This window comes from Centruroides vittatus, unplaced genomic scaffold (assembly GCF_030686945.1).
Source record: "Centruroides vittatus isolate TY-2023 unplaced genomic scaffold, ASM3068694v2 contig_426, whole genome shotgun sequence".
NCBI lineage: Eukaryota > Metazoa > Arthropoda > Arachnida > Scorpiones > Buthidae > Centruroides > Centruroides vittatus.
Window position 1 is genome coordinate 1412433 of NW_027122232.1, and position 22160 is coordinate 1434592.

The 22160-nt window shown below is 27.1% G+C and overlaps 1 protein-coding gene across 1 annotated transcript; it reads left to right on the forward strand.

Moving 5' to 3' along the window:
- Positions 1-301: 301 nt before the first annotated feature.
- LOC136976900 (annexin-B12-like) lies at positions 302-21365 on the forward strand. The gene is made up of 11 exons (XM_067272271.1): positions 302-367; positions 1785-1860; positions 2704-2798; positions 2965-3078; positions 7141-7197; positions 7294-7327; positions 11991-12139; positions 12301-12481; positions 17558-17670; positions 17740-17931; positions 21122-21365. The coding sequence occupies exons 1-10, from the start codon at positions 347-349 to the stop codon at positions 17860-17862; spliced, it is 963 nt and encodes a 320-aa protein (XP_067128372.1). The 5' UTR covers positions 302-346; the 3' UTR covers positions 17863-17931; positions 21122-21365.
- Positions 21366-22160: the final 795 nt, after the last annotated feature.

Genomic DNA, 22160 nt, shown 5'->3' on the forward strand with positions numbered 1-22160 from the left:
ATGTAGGAAAATAATTGCTTTACAGCAATTTTAAAGCGTTTAGAGAATTTTTAAACCGATTAGTATTTAATAAAAGAAAGAAAGAAGAATTATTTCACTCTCACAACAATTACAATTATTTAAAAGACTGAATTTGAAATGAGTATTAATTGTAGCGGTATATGAGTAAGATAGTTCAATTACATTTATCTGTTGGAAATTACCCTTTCGACATTAGTTATGAGCAGTATCACCAGGTAGCGCAAGTTCGGTACAGTGTTATATAAACCATTGCTATGACAACCGACACGTGCCGGCCAAGGGCATCTGAAAAGGTAACGAAGAGGTATACTGACAATAGCCAGATATGTCATCCATCTACGGAAGGGTAAGATGCACTGTTTTCATTTTCCCCCTTTAAACAAATATAAGGAAGATGAAATAATTCATTTGTTTTCGTGTTTCATTGTCGCGTTAGTACTTTATTAATAAAGACAAAAATAATATATTTCTCTACAATTTTACTTAGAAAATCTTAATATTATTTTATGTATTATAAATTAAAATTGATATATTTCGCGTTTTATTATTTAAATTATAATTTCAGTTTAGTGAATAATTAATGATTGCGAATACATTGCTATGTGTATGAATGTGTTCATGTTCACGTGTATTGCATCTTCATTATCATGATCAATTTTCCCATGGCGGATTAATTCATCAGAAAGTCTAAAGCCAACCAATTTCGAAGATTTCTTAATCCTCTGTATATATGACTACTTTTATTTAAGGCCCCTTAAGATTGACAACTTGAGCAAGTGTTTATTTTGGTCATAAGATAATTAACCATTGGATATTCTCTCATGTAGGCTTCAAAGAAGTGGAATTCTACCAAACAAGAGGACATTTTAAGCATTAAGTATATAGTCATTCGGTGTAAGAGGTCGTCGAGCCCATTTAACGATCAGAAACGACACGCTCGGTTTAATAACCTACTCACTTATAGCAAATGTATCGACAAAGTTTTATTGAGATATTAATCAGTTACACTTAAAAGTCTTTTCAGAAATAAGGCTAAAATTTCTAGACTATTTTAGGAATTGTTATCAATTGTCATTACGAAAAAGAGGGAAAAAAACGTTTTTCCTCATTAATACAAGGTTAAAACAATGATGATAATTTTAAACATAATTAATTAAGAGCTGATGCTTAACTAAGTTCATTTATTGGAGTGAAATATCTTGTTAAGTTATTTTTGCTTAATAAGCCAGCACTCCACCTTTTCAGATATTATCGTCATCGATTCTTCTGGAAATCATTTAAATAAGTTATATACTATTTAAAGCTACGAATGTAAATTTTTAAAGAGCTGTTTCTAATGCTTTTTAAAGTTTAGCTTTTGAGAAATTTAATTCTGTTATAAATTTTATATTAAATATACAACTACCTATTCTAATTTTTTTCAAATATAAGCTATTGAAGCTCGTGTTTTTGCGTTTTTATAACTGGAGAAAATTTTTAAACAATTCGTTATAGTTATTAATATTTATTAACAAATTTTAGATCTATTCAATATCTGAAATGGAAATCAATAAAACTTTTGATTTTGGTTCTCATTCTGTATTCTCCGTAATTCAGTATAAAATTGTGTTATGGATAAAGATTTCTCTTACTTTTTATACGAAATTATTATTTATATATGTAGAAACTTTCTGATGTTGTTGATGAATATTCTCAGAAAATCTGAGAGTATTTTAATGTATGTTTAACTATTTAATATTACTTGATGTTATTATATTCATTAGGGTACCATTCAACCATCGGACAATTTCAATGCAGAAAGAGCAGCAGCTAAATTACGGAGGGCCATGAAAGGAATTGGTAAGTTCTGAAATAAGAATCTAATTTGGAATTTTAGTAATTGTGACATTGTAACTTGATAATGAAAGAAATAAGTAGCTTCGCTCTTGGCAAAAAATATCATATATCAAATGCTTTATTTATACCAATAAACAAGAAATTTGATATTTTGTGAGGTTAGATAAGAACAGACAGATAAACAGATTTTAAAAATTAACTATTATTTTCATTAAAAACAGACAAAGTTTAACATTGAGAAATATACAATCTAAATTAATGATGAGCAACCCTTTCTGGATGCAGGTTGCATGCATTTTTTTTTTTTCTTACGGAGTTAGACTTTTAAGCCTGCTGAGTACCAATATATTTGCTAAGTACACTGTACTCCAGTACACTGGCTACAAAAATAATAAATGCTAACTAGTAATATAGGCCTATTATAGTGTATTCTCATCATTTCACTGGTCATGTTTAGTTTGAATGTTCTTCGTCACGAATATCGGCTTAATTAGGGTTGCACTACGACACTAAGTAGAAAACAGAAAAATAAAATTACGTCGATAAAGCTCTAGGGGCACAATTTTGGACTTCAAGGACCGCATGAAGTTCGTGGGTTGCTCATGACTGATATAAGCTTTCTCTATATATGGCTATTATTTTTCAAAATTTATAATCTATGTTATTGCAAATATAATGAATAAAAAATTTCAATAACTTAAAGCAGTGCTATTTAATCTATGGGTCGCGACCCCAAATGGGGTCGCGAAAAATTACCTTTGGGTCGCACTGCTAAAATGTTTGAATACCATTGACTTAAAATATATTTTTCTATAGAATAATACTTTATGTTGATGGTTTCTTCAGGTACAGATGAAAGGATAGTTATCGACATTTTAACTAATCATAGTAACGATCAACGACAAGAAATTAAGGCGAAATACCAATCTATGTATGGTCGAGTAAGTTAATAATAATTTCTTTTCTTGTAAAGATTACAAATAAATGATCATAAATGTAATCAATCAAGTAAGTTATATAATTCTATTGTTAAAATTATCTGTAGAATATTCGTGTTATAGATTTATCGAGACTTATCTTAAAAGGTGCAATTTTTATTACATTTAGGATCTAATCGAAGATCTAAGAGCCGAGCTTGGTGGTCATTTTGAAGATGTTTGCACAGCTTTATTAATTCCGAAATATGAATATTTGGCAGAATGTCTTTATAGGGCCGTCAAGGTATTTAACATATTATTTTCAAAATTGATAGATTAATCAAACGTTTGCTCAAAATCTTTAGGCTTCAAGATCTGTAGACTGAAATAATAGTAGAGCTAAGTTTAACGGCTTAGAATTTTAAAGTTTAACTGATTTAATATTTTTTTGTGTTTATATTTTAAAAGATTTATCTTCTCTTCATCACAATAAACTAATAGATATAAAACGTAATTTATCTTGGTTAATATTTACAATGAAAGCATTCAATCGCCCGCACTGTAAGTTATATTTTCATTTTATCGTTCGTCGTTGTTTGCTTATCATCGATAATGATAACTTACTATGGTACATTAATTTATGTATTTAATTTCATAATGACTATGAAAAACTTTTTGGTTACACTACATAGGTTATTTACTGTAATTAGTTTCTTGTTCAATGATTAGGAAAACGTGTAATAAAAATTACTAGGAAGCGAATACAAAAGTGAACGGTGAAATGAATTAGGAACTATGAGGAAAACAGAGTCAAAAACTCATTCTACCGATATTTTCTTTTGAAATTGACATTCTATAGAGATGTTGGTTGGACTTATTATTGGCGCTTATTGCCCTGTTAAGGAGACATTGAACAGCAATGACTGGTTTCTCAGTTGTCTAATTCGACCTTAATAATTAAAATAGGTTATTTGTTTAACTTGTTGACGTTCAGTGTTGCCTTAATTTGACGCTCGTGTGCATCACTTTTATTCTGGCGCTCGCATTGCATTGCTCTTTAGTACGCGTAGAGGTGGGCGAATACTCGAATGCTAAAAATACATCTCAAATAATACATTAATAAGAAATAAATTTGATTACAGTCAAACCTGTTTTTATGCGGGGGATAGGGACCGCATTAAAAAAAACGCATAAAAAAAATCTCACGAAACTTCACGAATGGCTGTAAATAATAGTTTTCGCAACACAATTAAAAATATTTTTTTATGCGGTCAACAGGGACCGCATAAAAAAAGTCTCACATAGAAAATAACTCAAAACCGTACGAAATAGAATTTATTGACAACAGATGTCAGCACTTGACTGCATCGTCTGGTCTATCGTCTGTTTTACATATTTTTGTCCAGGTGGTGTTTTGTTGACTTTAAAAGTAAATTATTTCATTTTTCGCATATTCATGCAATAATATTACTATAATAAGTGCATTTATGCTATAATAAGTTTATTTAGCTATAATAAGTCAACGTAAGACATGACGAATCGCACGAGACTAGTCGCCAACTATACCGCACAAATTAAAAATTCGCATTAAAAAAATCGCACAAATAAAAATCGCACATAAAAAGAGCGCATAAAAACAGGTTTGACTGTATTACGAAAACCTTCAATACCCATACATACTACACAGTTGCAGATACAGAAGTACCCGAAAGAGGTGGGATTAACTCAAAAACGAAAACTATTTGAATAATTAGTATCCGAAAAAGCTACTTTCAAACTTAAAGTCAATACTAAAAGTTTATTTATTTCTGAAAATTTATTAAACTGTTTTACTTTTATTAATATATTGAAATAAATAAAACAAGTTGAGTAATAAATATTAAATAAATTAACTAAATATGTTAAGCTTGTATGGAGTAATTAAGTTCACTGTGTTTGGGGTATTCGCCTCGTTATATCGCGGATTCGGATATATCGCACTTCCCCCCAAATTTTAAAATATTAATTGCCATTGTTTTTTTTTTTTTGCAACTAAATGCCGTTTTTATTCCTACCATTGTCCTTGAAACTATCACTGAAAGTGAAACAATAAATTCAAGATCTAAATAAAAGTAAAACAGGCGGACAGGTCAATTATCATTTATGTTTCCTTTTCATATTAAAAGTTATTTATTTTTTTGGTTTTTTGGAAACTTGTAAATGAGGAGACAGCACGTCTCCTCATTTACAAGTTTCTGTGAAATTTCGAATTCGCCGCGTAATTTGTAAGGAAAAGATTACTTTATTTCTGAACAAAAAATTCTAAAATTTTTATACAGTAGTAACTTTATTTTGCTTTTTAGAGAATTTTCATTCTGAAATTTTATAAGTTTTGATGTTCTATTATATGTTCAATATTTATTTTTAAAACATTCAATAACTGTATTTATAATTTTCATTGAAAAATATAAATTACACGAATTTTTAATAAGCGATTTATTATAAAATATAGCACTATGAAATAAAATCGCAACTGATATTTTGTTTTTATATTGACAGTATTTATCTTTAAATGTCATTGTTAAAGAAACAATAATGTTAAACGGGCGTTGATGGTATTGATGTTTACTTAAACGTCATTTAATACGATATAACCACGAATAAAATTCAATATTGAAAAAATAAGCTTATTTTATATCAGAAATACTTATTGATGAAAGAACAGAGGATAGAGAGTATAATAGAGATGTATAATATGTTTAGCAAAAGCCCAGAATTTTTAAGTACTCGGTTATATCGGGTTGCTTTTTTTTTTTTTGTCTCCTGACAAGAGCGATATAACAAGGGGCTTCTAAAATATTTGAATTCGAGAAAAGTGATATTCATTGCCCATCTCGTCTTTAGATTAAAATATTCTGTATGTCGATAAAAAGGTAAAAATAAAAAGTAAAAAAATAACTATGCAATAGCACAGTTGTGTATTTTAATTGTAAAAATGGAAAATGTTTTTATTTTGTGAGACAAATTTCCAAAAATGTTGTTAAACAAAATATTAGGCAAAATTAATGCATTAAATCTTAGTTTTGTTAAATTGTTATAAAGCATTAGTTAACGATATTATTACTATTTAAACTGTGAAGACAGGCAACAAGAAAACTTCCTGATTGAAAAGATCCAATAATTGACAAATTGAAGTCAGAAATTGTAACATTCATCAAAAATTATCATCTTCGTAGTGTTTCTAATTTGTGATATTTAAATTAATAAATGATGATAATTTCATTAAAAATTTCCTAAATATAAAATGATATAAGAAAAAATCTAATTAAATTATTTTTATTTATAATTTAGTCTGCTAGTGTCATGGGCAAATTCAATGTTAAAAAATACTGCCTAAGTACTTCTATTATTAAAATCCAGACATCAGCAGATCTATAAATAATCTTGATCTATTAATTAGAAAACTAATAATTAAGAGTAAAATGTAAAACCTACCTCTGCAGAGTATTCTCAATCAAAATTTTATATAGAAAAACTAATAATTAATAAGTAAATAATGTATTGTTGTGCATTTTATATGCATAAACAATGTATCATCCTTCCTGCTTAAAAGAAAATGTAACATTAAAATTGCTTCTCATTTTAATACGTTATGGAAAAGTTTTTATTTAAAATATATTGTGTATTAAGTGTAATTTATTCTGTAAAAACACACTTTAGGCTTATTGTTGAACAGAAAAGGATTTTTCTGTGGCTAAATTGCTCCTCTTACTGATCATTTTGTGCAGCGGTCACCAACCGGTGGTCCGTGGACCACTGATGGTTCGCGAGAAAATTTTGGTGGCTCCGTGGAGAAATTTTGGATAATGATCAAATCAAAGTTACGCAAAGTATTACGAAAGAAATTCAAAATGCTTGGTGAATTTTCTTATTCATTGGGGGTTTATTATTCGAATTATAAACCAAACACAAAATGACTGTTATCAATAAATAATAATGTCAATAAATCAATAAATAATGTGAGTGCGATTGTCCTTCGTGGAAAAGAGCCAAGAATCCATGAACTTATTTCAAACAAGCAGCAACAAACTTCACACTAATTTGTTATAAACAAACAAATGAATTTCATATTAATTAATAAAGTAAAATGAAACTTTTATGATCATTATTCTAGCGTTTAAAAAAGTCACGAGTGGTCTGCGGGATTCAAAATTGTGAGCTTAGTGGTCCGTGAAGTCAGAAAGGTTGGCGACCACTGATTTAGTGTATAACAATGTTATCTATATTAAAAATCAGTTCTCATTTAATAAATGAGATAACTGTTATAATTTTAACTCTTTTAATAAATGAGATATAATTATCATTAATATTTAACTTATTTTTATAGGGGGCTGGTACAGACGAAAACTGTATTATTGAAATTTTGTGTACTCACGAATGCTGGGTTAGTATTTCTATAACATTTTTACATAGTACTGATTTTTTTCTTTTTATTTTTCAAATACCGTATTTTCAATATGGATCATTATTTAAATTTCAGGAAATAAAAGAAATTCGAAAAATTTTTCGCGAAGGTGAGTAGTATAATAATATCAATATTAATATTATTATTTTTATTTGTTATTATTATTTCTTACTCGTGCTAGGCAACTACTATTCAATATTAAAATAATTTTATCAGATAAAATATGTATATGTTTCGATATTAAAAACAATTATGGTCTAATTAATGAGAAAATCATTGTAAATTTTTTAATTCACAAATCGGTTACATATTTTACTTATACTTTAATGGTACATAACAACAATTTGGAGCACAAAACTCAAGTGTTCAGGACAGAAAATAACTGTCCAGAAGGTCAGTAGCAATGATAATATACAGTTAGTTGGATCAGCAATGATGTATGACACTGGAAGAGGGACAGATGATGCTTCACATTTAAATCAAACTGGGTGTGGTTGTTAGGAGAATGTTAAGGTTAGTAACTATAGTTAATAGATTCAATCACTTACTTTTTAAAAATTTTAAGTATACGTTCAGTTGACTGTTAAAGATAAAATGGCCAGAGTAGACGCATTGTAGAAATTATCACGCAATTAAAAATTTCTATAAAGTACAGCAACAGTTGCGTAACTTTCCCGGCAAAACACTTAAAATTGCGTGTGGCGCTGTTATGATTAATAATATAGAAGTTTTAAAATAAAATATTATTATAAAATGACAAAACGCTTAATTTTGATGATAGAGATGTTTTACAAAAAGAAAAAAAAAAAAAAATGTAAATGCTAATAACGAGTAAAATCTTTGTTTAGGCCGACCTCACTCGAGATATGACACATGACCCTTCTCCATACCTCCTTGACCTTTAACCACTAAAAGTTAATCGCATCAATCCCCCACAAACCTCCCTGCAAAATTTCAGAAATTTCTGACAAAGGGTACAGGAGTTATTTATTAATCTTTAAGGTCGGTGAACGAAATCGTGCCCCCCCCCAAACACACACCAACATCCAAAGATATAGGAAAAATAACCTCAAATTTTTCTACATTTCCGACGTTTCAAGGTCCTCTGAGTCCAAAAGTGTAAAAATTTTCAAGGGGTTATTTTTTGATAGCAGTACTTTCCCTCTTATATATAATAGCCGGGAAAATAAAAATCTCGCAGAACTACTTGAAAGAATCAAAAAGAAACAATAAATACGTACACCTTTTAATTAATTTTCGTAAAATACCAACGTTGTCAATTATAATTCGAATGGTTTTGTTTCTACGATATTAAAGCGAAAACTTCAAAATTAATATAATGCTTTAGCATCAGTGCCGAATTACCCACTAGGCACCTGAGGCACAGCCCTGACTTGAGGGGGAAGACATTGTTATATCAACAGGGTCCAGACACGGTACCTACCAGGCGTGAACGTCACAGGAAGAGTGCATATTGCAAATAACTATTTTATTTAACTAGTGTAAAAACTCGATATTTTGAGAATAAAAGTTCATTTTTTGTCAAAATTATCATAAAATATATCTTAAATAACATTAATTAATTTTTAATAAACCGGAAATTAATTTTTTTTAATTTGCGAGTTTTTATATTAACATTATCATAAATCATAACTCAAGACTTTATTTTTAAATTTCAAACAATAAACTTTATTATGACAAAGGTACGTGAACTTTACAAATTATGCTTTAACAACTTTACAATTTTAAAATTAAAAAAGATTCTAATTTTTTGTAAGTTAAGTGCGTTTAGTTTATATCATTTAATATTTTTCATACTTTTATTCCCAGTATTATTAAAAGTAGGAGGTTTTCTTTTTTCCCCCACACATTTCGTTTGTTATACATCATTTTTAATTTTACAATTATTATAATACTAGCAGGTAGGCCCGGCGTTGCTCGGGCAAAAGTAACGGTAGCAAAGATTAAGATTATTACGTTATAGTTAACCTTACCCGTTTTCACAGAATGCAAGAATTGGGTTCCCCTGTTTCTAGACTAATTAGAGAATTGTTAGATGGTCTAAAAATATGTTCAGTTTCCCGCAAAAACGAAAAAACTGCATCTGCGTCTTGCACGTCGCTTTCTCTTAACAATTTCATTATTATGTAACACTTCCATTGTTTTCATAAAACAGTTATACATTTAGCTAACGTGTCTTTCTAACACTGAAAAATAGTATCGTAGTTAAAATAAAATTCACATTTTTCAATATATAAATGTTTTAATGTATTTCTTTGATTTTTTATATTCAAAAACTCTTCTTCATATTCTGTTATAGCTATGCAATTAATTTAAAATTCAAAAACCTTTAGAAAAAACAGAAATAATGTTGCATATATATTGAAAATTCCTTTACATATATATAGGTATATTTGCCTAACTGTTAGTTTTAATTAAAATACAAATTATTGCAATATATAAGGCTCAATGAAATGCTGTTCTTAATAAAATATGACTAAAAAAAAATAATATTTAGCTTATATACAGTAAGTGTTTAATAAATTGATAATGGAAAATGAAATTATATAATAGCAATAAAACGGAAATCAGCTGTTATGTTTGATTTTTTTCACTCTTCTGTATATAGAAACGTCAACATAATTATACCTAAAAGTAATTAATATACAAAATATAAAATTATATATTAGTTATTAAATTATAAAACTTACAAAAATAAAACTTCAATTCATTCGCGTTTGGAAAGTGTTAAAATGACGGTTTAAAGCACTCACCCCTCTACATCACAAGACCTATTGTTACGCCAGGTTATGATGGCCTGGTAAGTATCTAGATGGCCATGGTCCAGACCCTCGAGAGCTCATTTTTAAGTAAATTTCTTTGTTTGCAAAGACATATCACTGTGTGGAGAAGGAAGCATGGAAATATCTCTAAATAAAAAGATTGGAGGGTTGGATTAGATTGGGTCTCCCTTAACCTCATTTTACCACAAAATGAGGTTAAAAGAGAGGCTGAAGGGCTCGGATGTTTTACCAAGGTAGTGCCAGAGTAAGGTAGTGCTGTCTCTCCATGGAGCTGAACACGTCTAGGGGCCCTGGACCTGGAGGACTTGAATTAAAAAAATTATAATAAACTAATTTTTCTGTTTCAATTGTATACCATAATTTATAGATATAAATATTTCTGTAACTACAATTAGACGTTATTAGTTTATGATGTCGTAAAATTATATAGAGAGGTCCTCAATCTTCTGTGCTTAGGGACACCGGAATGTCTTAATCCACCACCGTTTAGCATAGCAATATGGTTGATATGTTCAGTTAAATAATAACAGTAATTTACTAATCTTTTTATATTTCTGTATCAATAATTCCATAAATTAATTTTAAAATACTGTATAATAAATTTGACAATTATAAAGTATCAAAGATTTATGAATAAAATATTAAATGAAACATTTATAATTTATTTTTTTATGATGCATATTCAACATTAAAAGAAAGATATCCCGTATTGTAATTATTATGCGTTACAAAGACAGATTTTTACATTAACGTTAGATGAATAAAATCATGTCGATTTTAAAATTTAAATATTAAAAACTGTATAAAAAGTATATTTTTAGGAAATGATTCAACAGAGCAATACAACAAATTCATATTTAACTCAATTTATTATAAGTATATCAAGTTGCGTTACATATAAATAAAACATTGTTGTGTTGTCGTGTTGAATTATTTTTATGAAATGCAATGTTTATTTTGTTTAAATATTTAAGTTTTAGAATCGATATGGCTTTAGTCATTTAAAGTTAATATAAAAATCAATCATCGTAACGCCCGGTAATTATAAAGCATTTCAATGAAGGGGGATGCATTGCTGTCGTTTTAGATAATAATAAAATCTCAATGTCAGAATGCAAAAATTAACTCTGCACTTTCGTTATTTTATATTATAGACAAGACCAATATTTTTTTAAAAGTAGAATTATAGTTTTGTGAAAATTTTTAATATCAATGTTATTTCTGCTGCAGTATAATAATATAATAAAACGACGTTACATTATTAGATGATTAATGACCTTCTCTTCTTTCTGTTCTGAGTATAGAACTGATTCGTCAACTTTTCTATCCTTTAAATATTAATTTTATGCTTATAATTTCTGATATGAAAAAAAAGAAAGCATTTATTTAGAAATTGCTATTTGAATTATGTAAATTTTTACGAATTTAATTTTTTTAACTATAAAAAACTTATATGAAAATGTATATTATTTTGAGCCAAAGTCTTCGTTATAATTATTTAAACTTTTTATTTAAATTAATATAAAAATATATTACATAAATAAAGAAGTAGCCACTAAATACACTTGTGTATCGTTATCATGACAATCAGCATGATTTTATCGGTTTGTTAGCTTTCAAAGTGTGTTTAACTTAAAAGTAAAGGTATAGTTATCTATATCATCCTTCTATACATCACTACTTTCATAAAATTATTCGAAAGGTTCTGTCAAATATAAAATTGATTAATTTCATTAATGCGATGGTAAATTATGTACTGTATATGATCGGCAATAAGATCAGCCAACATGGATGATAGATGATAAATGACGCCTAGATCTAAATTGTTTATGATGAAATCACAAAGATCTTGCTCGAATTCGAACCTTACGCAAGTAATACGATACGTTGTTAATAATAAAAATATTTTAAAATTATACAGTACTTTGTTACTACTTGTAATATTAATAACATTCAATTTACATGTAGTGTATGAAGAAGATCTGATAAAATTTTTGTGCCATGATCTAAGTGGTGATTTCAAGAAAATCATCAAGGCTTTGGCCAATGCCAATAGAGAAGAAGCGGATAAGGTCGATGACGATTTAGCCGAGAAAGAAGCTCAGAAACTTTTTGATGTATGTATATTAATCACTCTTATTGATCTTCTATATATACTGTATTAATCAATATACGGAAAGTAGTTACTCATATATTTATGACAACGCAAGAAGGTAATCCATATCCTCAAGTATACGGAAATCGAATAGTAATTTATTAAATTTTATCATAATTTCAGGCCGGTGTAGGAAAATCTTGGGGCACAGATACCGAAGTGTTTCTTCCCATTCTTTGTTCTCGAAGTTATCCTCAACTTCGTCTCACATTCGAAGCTTACGAAAGAATTTCCGGTCACTGTTTATCGGCTGCTATCGAAAACGAATTTGAAGGAGACGTTCGAAGAGTATTTCTGGCTATAGGTAAGGAAAATTTAGCTTTTCTTTTAAATGTATTGATTAAATTATATCTTCAGAATGGTCTACATAAATTCTTTTTATATGCTTAGAAAATAAATATATATATATATTAATGGTAACATGTCATTTAAAAAACATCGCTTTCAACAATTCATAAACGTGTGCATTTAGAGTATTTAACTCCAAATTTAGGAAATATAAAAATAGTAAATCTTATGTCCTTTCGAAATTATCAAATTTTGAAGAAATTGACAAAAAAAAAAAAAAAAAAAAAAAAAGTCTATCAGAAATTAGAACCACATAAAAACGTGTACTTATAGAAAAAAAGGTATGAAATTAAGAAATATATATATTTTTTAATTCGTTATTACAGTAGTTTTATTTATTGAAAAATCTGTGATTACAGCACAAGTTTTTAAAATATTTCATATATTTATATGAATGAAATCCTGATATTAAATGTAAACTTTTAATTAACCATCCGATTATCGGTGGACACGAAAATATTTAAGTTTTATAAACTTCTTTAATAAAACGTCATATCTTTTATGTGATTCTAATACAGGTACAGTAACTGAATATGGTAAGTTAAAACTAATCGAGTAATGTTATAATATTATTTGACTAGTCTTTTGTTTTCACATCTAAAATATACGCTTATATCGACCAACTGTCTGAGACGGATTTTTAAAAAAGTTATTTAAATTATAAACTTAGAATTAATTTTGAATAATTGTCCTTATCGTTTCACAGAATATGTCTAAAATACCGAATTTATTGTATCTGATCCATAAAAATATAAAATGATCATATATAATTATTTAATAAACAATTAATGTATTTGCTCACAAAAGCAATAAGAAATTATAGAAAATTGGAAAATCTGGATGAGAATTTATAAAATGATTTATCAATCAGGTAACTTCCAGTGTTAATTTCACTTCCAATCAAGTATCATTACAGTATATTTTTATAAGTTTATAAATTGTATAGTTATTTGTAAGACCGTAAGAGATTTTATAATTATTTTTACAATTATTAGTTGGATTTAAACCGTTTATGACAGTTAATTGAATTCCTCATCATCTCTAGATAAGTAAAAAACAGCAACAGAATTATAATATTATTTGCGTACATTATTATATGGATAAATTGATTAGTATGATTTTCTAGAGATTATACTTATGGCTAATATATAATTTTAATCGATTAGCTTTATCATAACTTTACTTTAGCAATTTTCAAACTATCAAATTCAAAAACATAAGCTTGACGTCAATCATTAAAGTTATCCATTATTGAGAATGAACATTGTATAATTTATTCAGTTAATGTTATCTACGGTTCCAAAATGGCGGCTCGTCTCTGATTCCAGCAAATAGAAAAAAGGAAACAGTGGGGACGCACATTGTAACCTAACCTAACCTATTCTAATAAATTACCATAATTATTACCAAAAAAATTATTAGAATAGGTCAGGTTAGGTTACAATGTGCGTCCCCACTGTTTCCTTTCTTCTATTTGCTGGAATCAGTGTCGCCATTTTGGAACCATAGGTAACATTAACCATTTATTCTATAGTTTTCATCATAGAATATAATATATTCTATTAAAATTATTGCGTATATTAAAAGATTTCAATGTAATCATTTTAATCTAATCCCTAATTATTTTTGAGAAATTAAAAAACAAAAGTTAAATTAAAGTGAGGAATATCTACTGTATAAGAGGGAACTACAAAACGAAGTTCTTTAATTTCAATTTAAAAAACTATAAAATGTTATGCATCTAAATGTTATTATAAATTTAAATTAACATTGTAAATTTGTTAGTAGCTTTGATTATAATTCCCACTAATCCACTAATCGATATAGAAATTATACTTTCGTGCTTTAAAAAAAAAAAAAAAAAAAAAAAAACTATAATTAAACTAAATAGTTCATTCAGTAAAATATCATGTTATTAGTATCTAACACGTCAACAATAAATATTTAATATTCGTGATTAGTATATATATGCTTTAATCACTATTATTGTTTCTGTTTTCTGTACAGGTACGTGCTGTAGAATTTAGAGCGTTGTTTAATGTAGCAAACGAAAACATTAATATTTAAAAAATGACTACTGTAATTTGTGATGTAAAATTTGATCTGTAAAAATGTGTACAGAATAAATTATATAATGGATAAACTAAAGCAAATAATTAAATTATAAGAATTTACTATATTAAAATAATAAAAATAAAGTATATATTATGATTAAAGTTGAAAAAACTTTAAAGTGAATGAATATAAAGAGAAATGATCTTTATATTAAGTTATTACTTTTATACAATTATCAAGTTATTACTTTTATACAATTAAATGGAAGCATTAATAAAATGATAAAAAAGATTGATACTGCACATTAATGAAATATTAAGAATAAAAACACAGGATGACTGAAAAGTACTCAAGTTTAATGCCATGTTGCGACTAAACGACAAGATATACAAATCTTACTCAAAAATTTATTTAAATAAACATTTAAAACAATTAATTACAATGTGCTCAATATATTTGCTCTCTACTTCAACGGTATTTGGATTAAAGTAAGCACCACGAAAGAGAATTGAATGTTGCTTGCCATAATGCGAAGACCATTTAAATAAATTCTCTAGATATGAGTCCTCGATACTTCTTTTCACATTGATATCTGAAGGACAGTGCATAAAACAAACTGGATAACTTTAGAAGAGCTCACGTCATTTATTGAATTGAAATCTTCGCAATTATGAAAGATTCTTCAAAAAGTAATGCCAAACTTTGGGATATGAGCGAGGAAAATCGAAACTTAAGTTGAAGGCAAACAAATTAAACCCATTGACATATAAATAACGTTAAATACTGATTTGAATGATATTTCAATAAGATCTGTATATCTAACATCGTTCAGTCTAAAAATGAATTAAACCTAAGTAGCTTTTGTGCCACCTTGTACATACATAAAATTTTAATTTAAATGAAATGCTAAATAAAAATATAAAATATCAATTTTATTTATAAACTATATACATTTTAAATTTTATTTTTTGCTTATAATTATTATTGCTAATTATTATTGTTGTAACCAATAACTGTATTATATAATATTTTATATACGAGGTAATACAAATTTTAACTGCTTAATTTTATTTTTTATTAAAACGAATCATATTAAAACGATATCGATAAAGACTTAGAATTATCCATTTGCTGAAACTTATATTTAGAATATATTAATTTTCTCCATTCGTCCATTCGGATTATTTTAAATGTTAGATGTATATTATTAAGTAGGATATCGCGCGACTTTGTCGTATCGCGATAGAATTGAAGCGTCCAGTCCGCATACTGTACAAGAATCGCCTCTTCTGTCCCTAACAGAAGAGGCGTTTCTTGTACAGTATCTGATGGATGCGGACTGGAGAACTCTGCATTTTCCGCCACATAAAAGGTTATCCTCGTACCTGCAGGCCACAGGAGACACGATCCTTGTCTGGTCAAGTACGGAGAGACGATTCAAGAACAAAGCAATCGATAGAGATTACTTTGTTCTTGTGTTTTGTTCGTTTTTCGCACCTATTTTCCGTTAGGCGCACGTAATACGGTTTTTATTTTTGACCCATAGGCCTAAATTCCGTTAGGTGCGCTCGTCGCATGAGAGAGCATGGACGTTGTCACTGTAATACCTTTGTATATCGAAAACGAAATCATGGACTCCGATGTTTACTTTCCTGGCTAACAGAGGGAGAAGTATGGCAATCGGTTAAAAAAAATGATCCTCCAAGATCTTTATATTTTTGGACTTAGGGAACCGTGAAACGTCGAAAAATGCAAAAACATTTGGGTTTTTCTGTATGATGTTAATGTGTGCGTGTGTTTGTCTGTGGCACGATTCTCTTTAGAGTTTAATTTCTGAAATTTTGCTAGAAGGTTTGTGTACTAGAAAAATGCATGCTATTAAATTTTGATGGTTTAAGGTCGACGAGATGCAGAGATAAAGGGTGGTCGTGTGTCATATCTCGAGTAGGGTCGGACTTAATGACGATTTTACTCGTTATTAGCATATACAATTTTTTTTATATATATAAAACTCATCCCTAGCCTCAAAATTAAGCGTTTTTGCCATTTTATAATAATTAAAAATGTAAACAGTTTTTTAAATGAAATATCGTAATACTTATAGATAGTGCCACCAAAATTTTAAATGTTGCGGGGAAAGTTAAGCGATTCGTTGCTGGATTTTTTACATTTAAATGTACCAACATTACATTTCTGGATTCCTCGCTTCAATTAATGGAAAATGGCAGAGTTTTATCAAAATCGATCCATTAAATTTTGAGAACGAACTCGATTCTGTAAGCCCGTACAAGACGTAAAACATCGCAGGACAAAGTCGCAAGATTCGTGCGATATCGCTTTGTCGCGCGCGCTCGTGAAACGACCTTATATCTCGAAAACGAAGTCGTAGACCCTCATTTTTTATTGCAGTTTTGTATTCCTCGTCGCAATTAATGGAAAATGGCAAAGTTTAATCAAAATCTACCGAACGAATTTTGAGAACGAACACAATTCTGTAAGTCTCATAGAAGAGGCTTCGCTAACACTCCGCTTCAATATATATTTTATAAAAATTATTTGGAAACTCATACTTAACTTTGTTTTACTGAATTTTTGATTAATTAATTTATACATATTTTACCCATACAATCTGGTTTTCTTTATGTTAAAATTCGGTATTAAAATAAATAAAATATATACGAGTTGTACAAAGAATGTAATTTTTTTACAATATACTTCACATAATTTTAAATTAAAAATTAATGTTGTTTTATTTATAAAGTTTAAAATATTTTATGCTGTTTAGCATAAAGCACTGCTATATAGTTCTACGCTGTATTTTTTTAGAATTAAGGATAAAAACTAATTAAAATTAAGCTTCGAAAAAATATGTATAAGCTTTTATTAGTTTGATATGAAAATTTATTGTGTAAATTGATTAAATAAATTAGCCTGTGAATAAATTTAATCTTTTTTATTACAAAATTCTATTTTACAGTTTACAGCATAACGGACACGTGGGATTATTTCGCTCATCAGTTGAACGAATGTATGAGTGGTCCGGGAACCAATGATCGAACATTAATTCGTATATTAGTATCGAGATCCGAGGTAATTCCATTAATGAAAACTTATAATACTTCTCAGGGTTGTTTGTTAATTTGTTTATTTTCTATAAAGATTGATTTAGAAGATATCAAGAGAGTCTTTAGAAAGACATTCGAGAAAGATTTAACTGAAGCTATTGCTGAAGATACAAGTGGTGATTATAGAAAAATACTTTTGAGGATAGTCAGAAATTAATACAAAAGTTTCGAATTTTAAAACGAAGTGTAGGAGTATTTATAAAGCATTTCAATATAGTATATAGAGGTGAGTTTATTAGCGATAATGTGAATACTTTCCAATTTCGATAAGAGAGGGCGACACGCATCCATAAGATCATTTGTTAGTTTGAAATAAATACACAGTAATTTAACTTCATATTTATACAACTATATACAGCTAAACATATAAATAATAATAATATATTATGTTTATACATAACGTATTTAAATATAAATAAAGCATATTTATTTACGTTAAAAATTGTTTTTAAAATATAATTCCTTTGTTAAAATGTTAGATTTCTTTTCTCCATACTTTGCATTGTTGGAGATTCTTTTATATTACAGTTCCAAGTTTTATAAATAAAGAAATTTAATCTCGCTTTTAAAACCTTTCTGTTCTAAATTGGTAAAATTTCAATTCTATTCATCACTTTTCATTCTTCCTTTAGGATATCGATACACGTTGATTCATATTTATCGTTTTTATTAATGCTATAAAATAGTCTTAATATTGTCACGAAAATAGACAAATAAAACGTAAAATATTTTTTAATATATACAACAATATATAAATATACACCAAAAATAAAGGATAAAATATAATTAAAATAAAGAAATTCATTCATTATATTATTTAAGCATTTATAAAGAAAAAACGTATTTAAGTAAGAAAAAAAATAAGAAGAAAGAATAAGACATAGACATAAAAGAAAAAATATAAGTTGTTGCTTTGAAATTTTTATCTTCAAATATCTTTATACGTGATACGGATTTTCAGACAGAGCTTCAGGCTGTTATTGAAAATAATCGTTGTAAATTGTAGATGTGATGTTTTTTAATCGTAAAATCTCTTAAAAATCTTTGAATTTTTGATATTAAACAAACATTACAAAAAAACTGATTGCCATAAATCCGAATTATATTGTCACAATGCACGGATGTGACTCAAGATCATTATCGAACAACTAGATTTAAACGCTTCGACACCGAGATAAGACACTGATTGAAATTTGATGTAATGAGCGTATCAAACGATCTCAAATAATAATAAACATAATAAATAAACCCTTTATTTAATATATTTTATAATAAAAACTTGATTTAGTTAAGATTTTCTTTTTAGTAGTCAGTTTTGTTTTTTTATTCTCGAAATATTTAGATCAGTTGCAAAATCATAAAGGATTCATAATTCTAATATTTTATTCTTCTCATTTAATTTTAAATACATTCAAATAAATAGAAATTTACTTTAAATAATATCTAAAAACGATATAATAAATGAGAGAAGGAGCTCAAAATTGTTTAATTCCTGTCTAAGATGCAGAAGATTTAAGACAACAATAATAATAACCTACGGTATATATCTGTTATTAAAGTTTAAAACTAGAAATATTAGATAAAGCATGTTTGTAGAGATTTCCTTTTACTAATCAGCTAATGTCTTGGTATTTGCCTAGAATGCTAGATCAACATTTTCATTATTTATATTTTGTTCAGTTAAATATGATAATTGGCATATTATATTCTTCATTAAAAATTGCGATCGCTCAATCTATAGTAGTGAAATTTTTGACATTTAATTGACATTGATATATCTACCTATTGTTCGGTTATTTTATCAGGAATTGTAAATATAAAAAAAAAAAAAAAAAATAAAACTTTATCTTGAATCCAGATTAAATTTATAGAGAATGAATTCTGGTTTAATCAAATAGCAAAAATTAGCCTATATATATTGATATATTTTAAATGTGAAATATATTCCATTTAATTCAAACTTTTAGTGATTAAAATATATTTAAAAGTGGAGAAACATCTGATATATAGGATATGCGTTGTTCGTTAATTATATTATTATATTAAACAAAAATTAATACTTAAACATAATAATGTATGTAAACATATATTTGTAATAAATTAAAATTATCATACTCTTCTGTTAATGTTTATTTAACGATTAATATTATTTATCTGTTAATTCTATACTGGTTAATTAATTTTACTTAATCATATAAAAGTTGGAAAGTTTCAAATTTTCGTGCTGAAGTTTATGATTTTTAAGACTTCTTTAAAAAATTATTCCTTTTAGCATTTCAAGATGAGTGTTGTATGCATCAATTTCAATCAAATTTATTAAAAATGAGTGTATTTTTAAGACATATTTATCTTTCGAAGAATTAGTCATCTAGTTAGGAACTAGATGAAGCAAAGTGGTAATATTCAATCATCGCTATCCTTTTTATTTTATTATAAATAAAATCATACAAGACCATAGGCCTATTTGAATGTTTATCTTAATATATATATATATTTCTATTTCTAATATCTTACTCATTTAAACGCATGAACGATAGTCTAATTAGAACCGATTTTAGTGGGAGCCCGAATTAACACGTGAAACTTACATTCACCTCTATATCACTGTGAATGTAGTCACTAGGATTGTGGATGAAGAATAAACTCTTACATATTATATATATATATATATATGCGCTTTTCAATTCTCAGAGTACTTATTTAATTTTTTCTTCATTGATTTATTTACAAAAATAAGGGAAACTCAAAGAGCCATAGTTTATTTTTGTAAAGTACTGTGGACTGTCGCTCTATCTCTTCTAATATAGACAGTAGAAAAGAAATCTTAATTGCAATATAATCTTTAAAAATATAATAAACTTGTAACTATTAAATTCTTAAAATGTTATTGTTGATTTTTTAAATTTATTTTAATTTATATAAAATATAATATAAATATCTTAAAATTTAATTACATTTATGGTATAAAAACAATTGAACTATTTACAATTACTTATTTTAATTTCACTCTTATAATTAAAAAACTGTTAAAGATGAGAAAATAAATAATAATAATATTTTAAATTTTATAAAGACTAAAAATACTTGAATTTAGGCTATAGCAAATATGCTAAAAATTTGATAAACATCAATATTCTATGGACGTGTGAATGGCTAAATTCTATGCATCTATGAACATTTTTCAGAAATACAATGTTCTGTAGACATTATTATTTAAGAGAAAAATTTAAGTTCTTTGGATCTAAGAATTACTGAAGAGAATGCTCAATCCTATGGTTCTGTGAACGAACGTCTACGAAAATATCATATAATTCTGATATAAACTAAATATATTTATAATAGTATAAAATTTTAAACTAATTATAATTAAATATATTTAAATTTAAATGATTTTACTTATATATAATTTTTTCCAGATGATATTTTCCTGTAGAAGCAAACTGTGTATTTTATATGTAGTCTTCGGTATTTTCAACGAAATAAAAAACAGCAATAAAATCATTATTGTCGTGTAGCAATAAATATTAACGTAATATTTAGAATGTTTCTTTCGTTGACAAGCAGAATATAACAAAACATTTTAAAAATGTTTAAAAAACTAGGACAGAAATAAGCAAAACTTATGAATTAAAATAGACTCGCAGTATTTGTATAATATATGTCTCATTATATTCGGGTGACAGATGTGTTAAAAGAGATAATTATAGTTGTATCCTAATAAAAATAAAATTGGTATTAGAACAAAGGTTTTCTTTTCGTTGTAAATTGTGTTTCGTTAATTAAAATTCTTTCGAATATAAAAAGAAAACAAAGAAAATCGTCCAGACTAATGGCACACATAACAGCATATGCATGTGCTTCGTGTGGAATAAAAACATAGTAAAGTGTTGCTAGTTCGATCGAACCAGTTAACTAAGAATAGATTTAGCGTAATATTAATGAACTTGGACGTTTTCCGCTAAAGTTTATTGGAATTCGTTCCTTCATCCATCAAAGTTTTCCATAAATAAACGATAGAAGAAATCGTTATTAAAGCTTTCTTAATTATATGCTGTATGTTGCACTGTGTTTAATTAAAATTATTTGTTGTAATTTATCCTGTTATTTAAAAAAGAGAGAGGAAAAAAACTTTAAAAATTCGTAAGTTAAAACATGAAATATATAATTAAAAGTCGTTTCATATAGAAATTAATTCGATTTTTTGTTTAAATATAATTTATTTTTCTAAATGATAATACTCGAAAGCTAAGGAACTATTTTTGTTGATAATTAGAATATTAATCTTCGGTAATTCATTACATGAATTCCTTTAAACAATTAGAAGTGAAGAATAATTTGAAAAATAAAGCTCTCTCTTCAATAAAAGTGTATTTTTTATTTAAATTCCTGTTTTGATAATTAATTTTTGAAGCGTTTTCTATTAAAAAAAGTATATAAATTAGTATAGGAAGTACA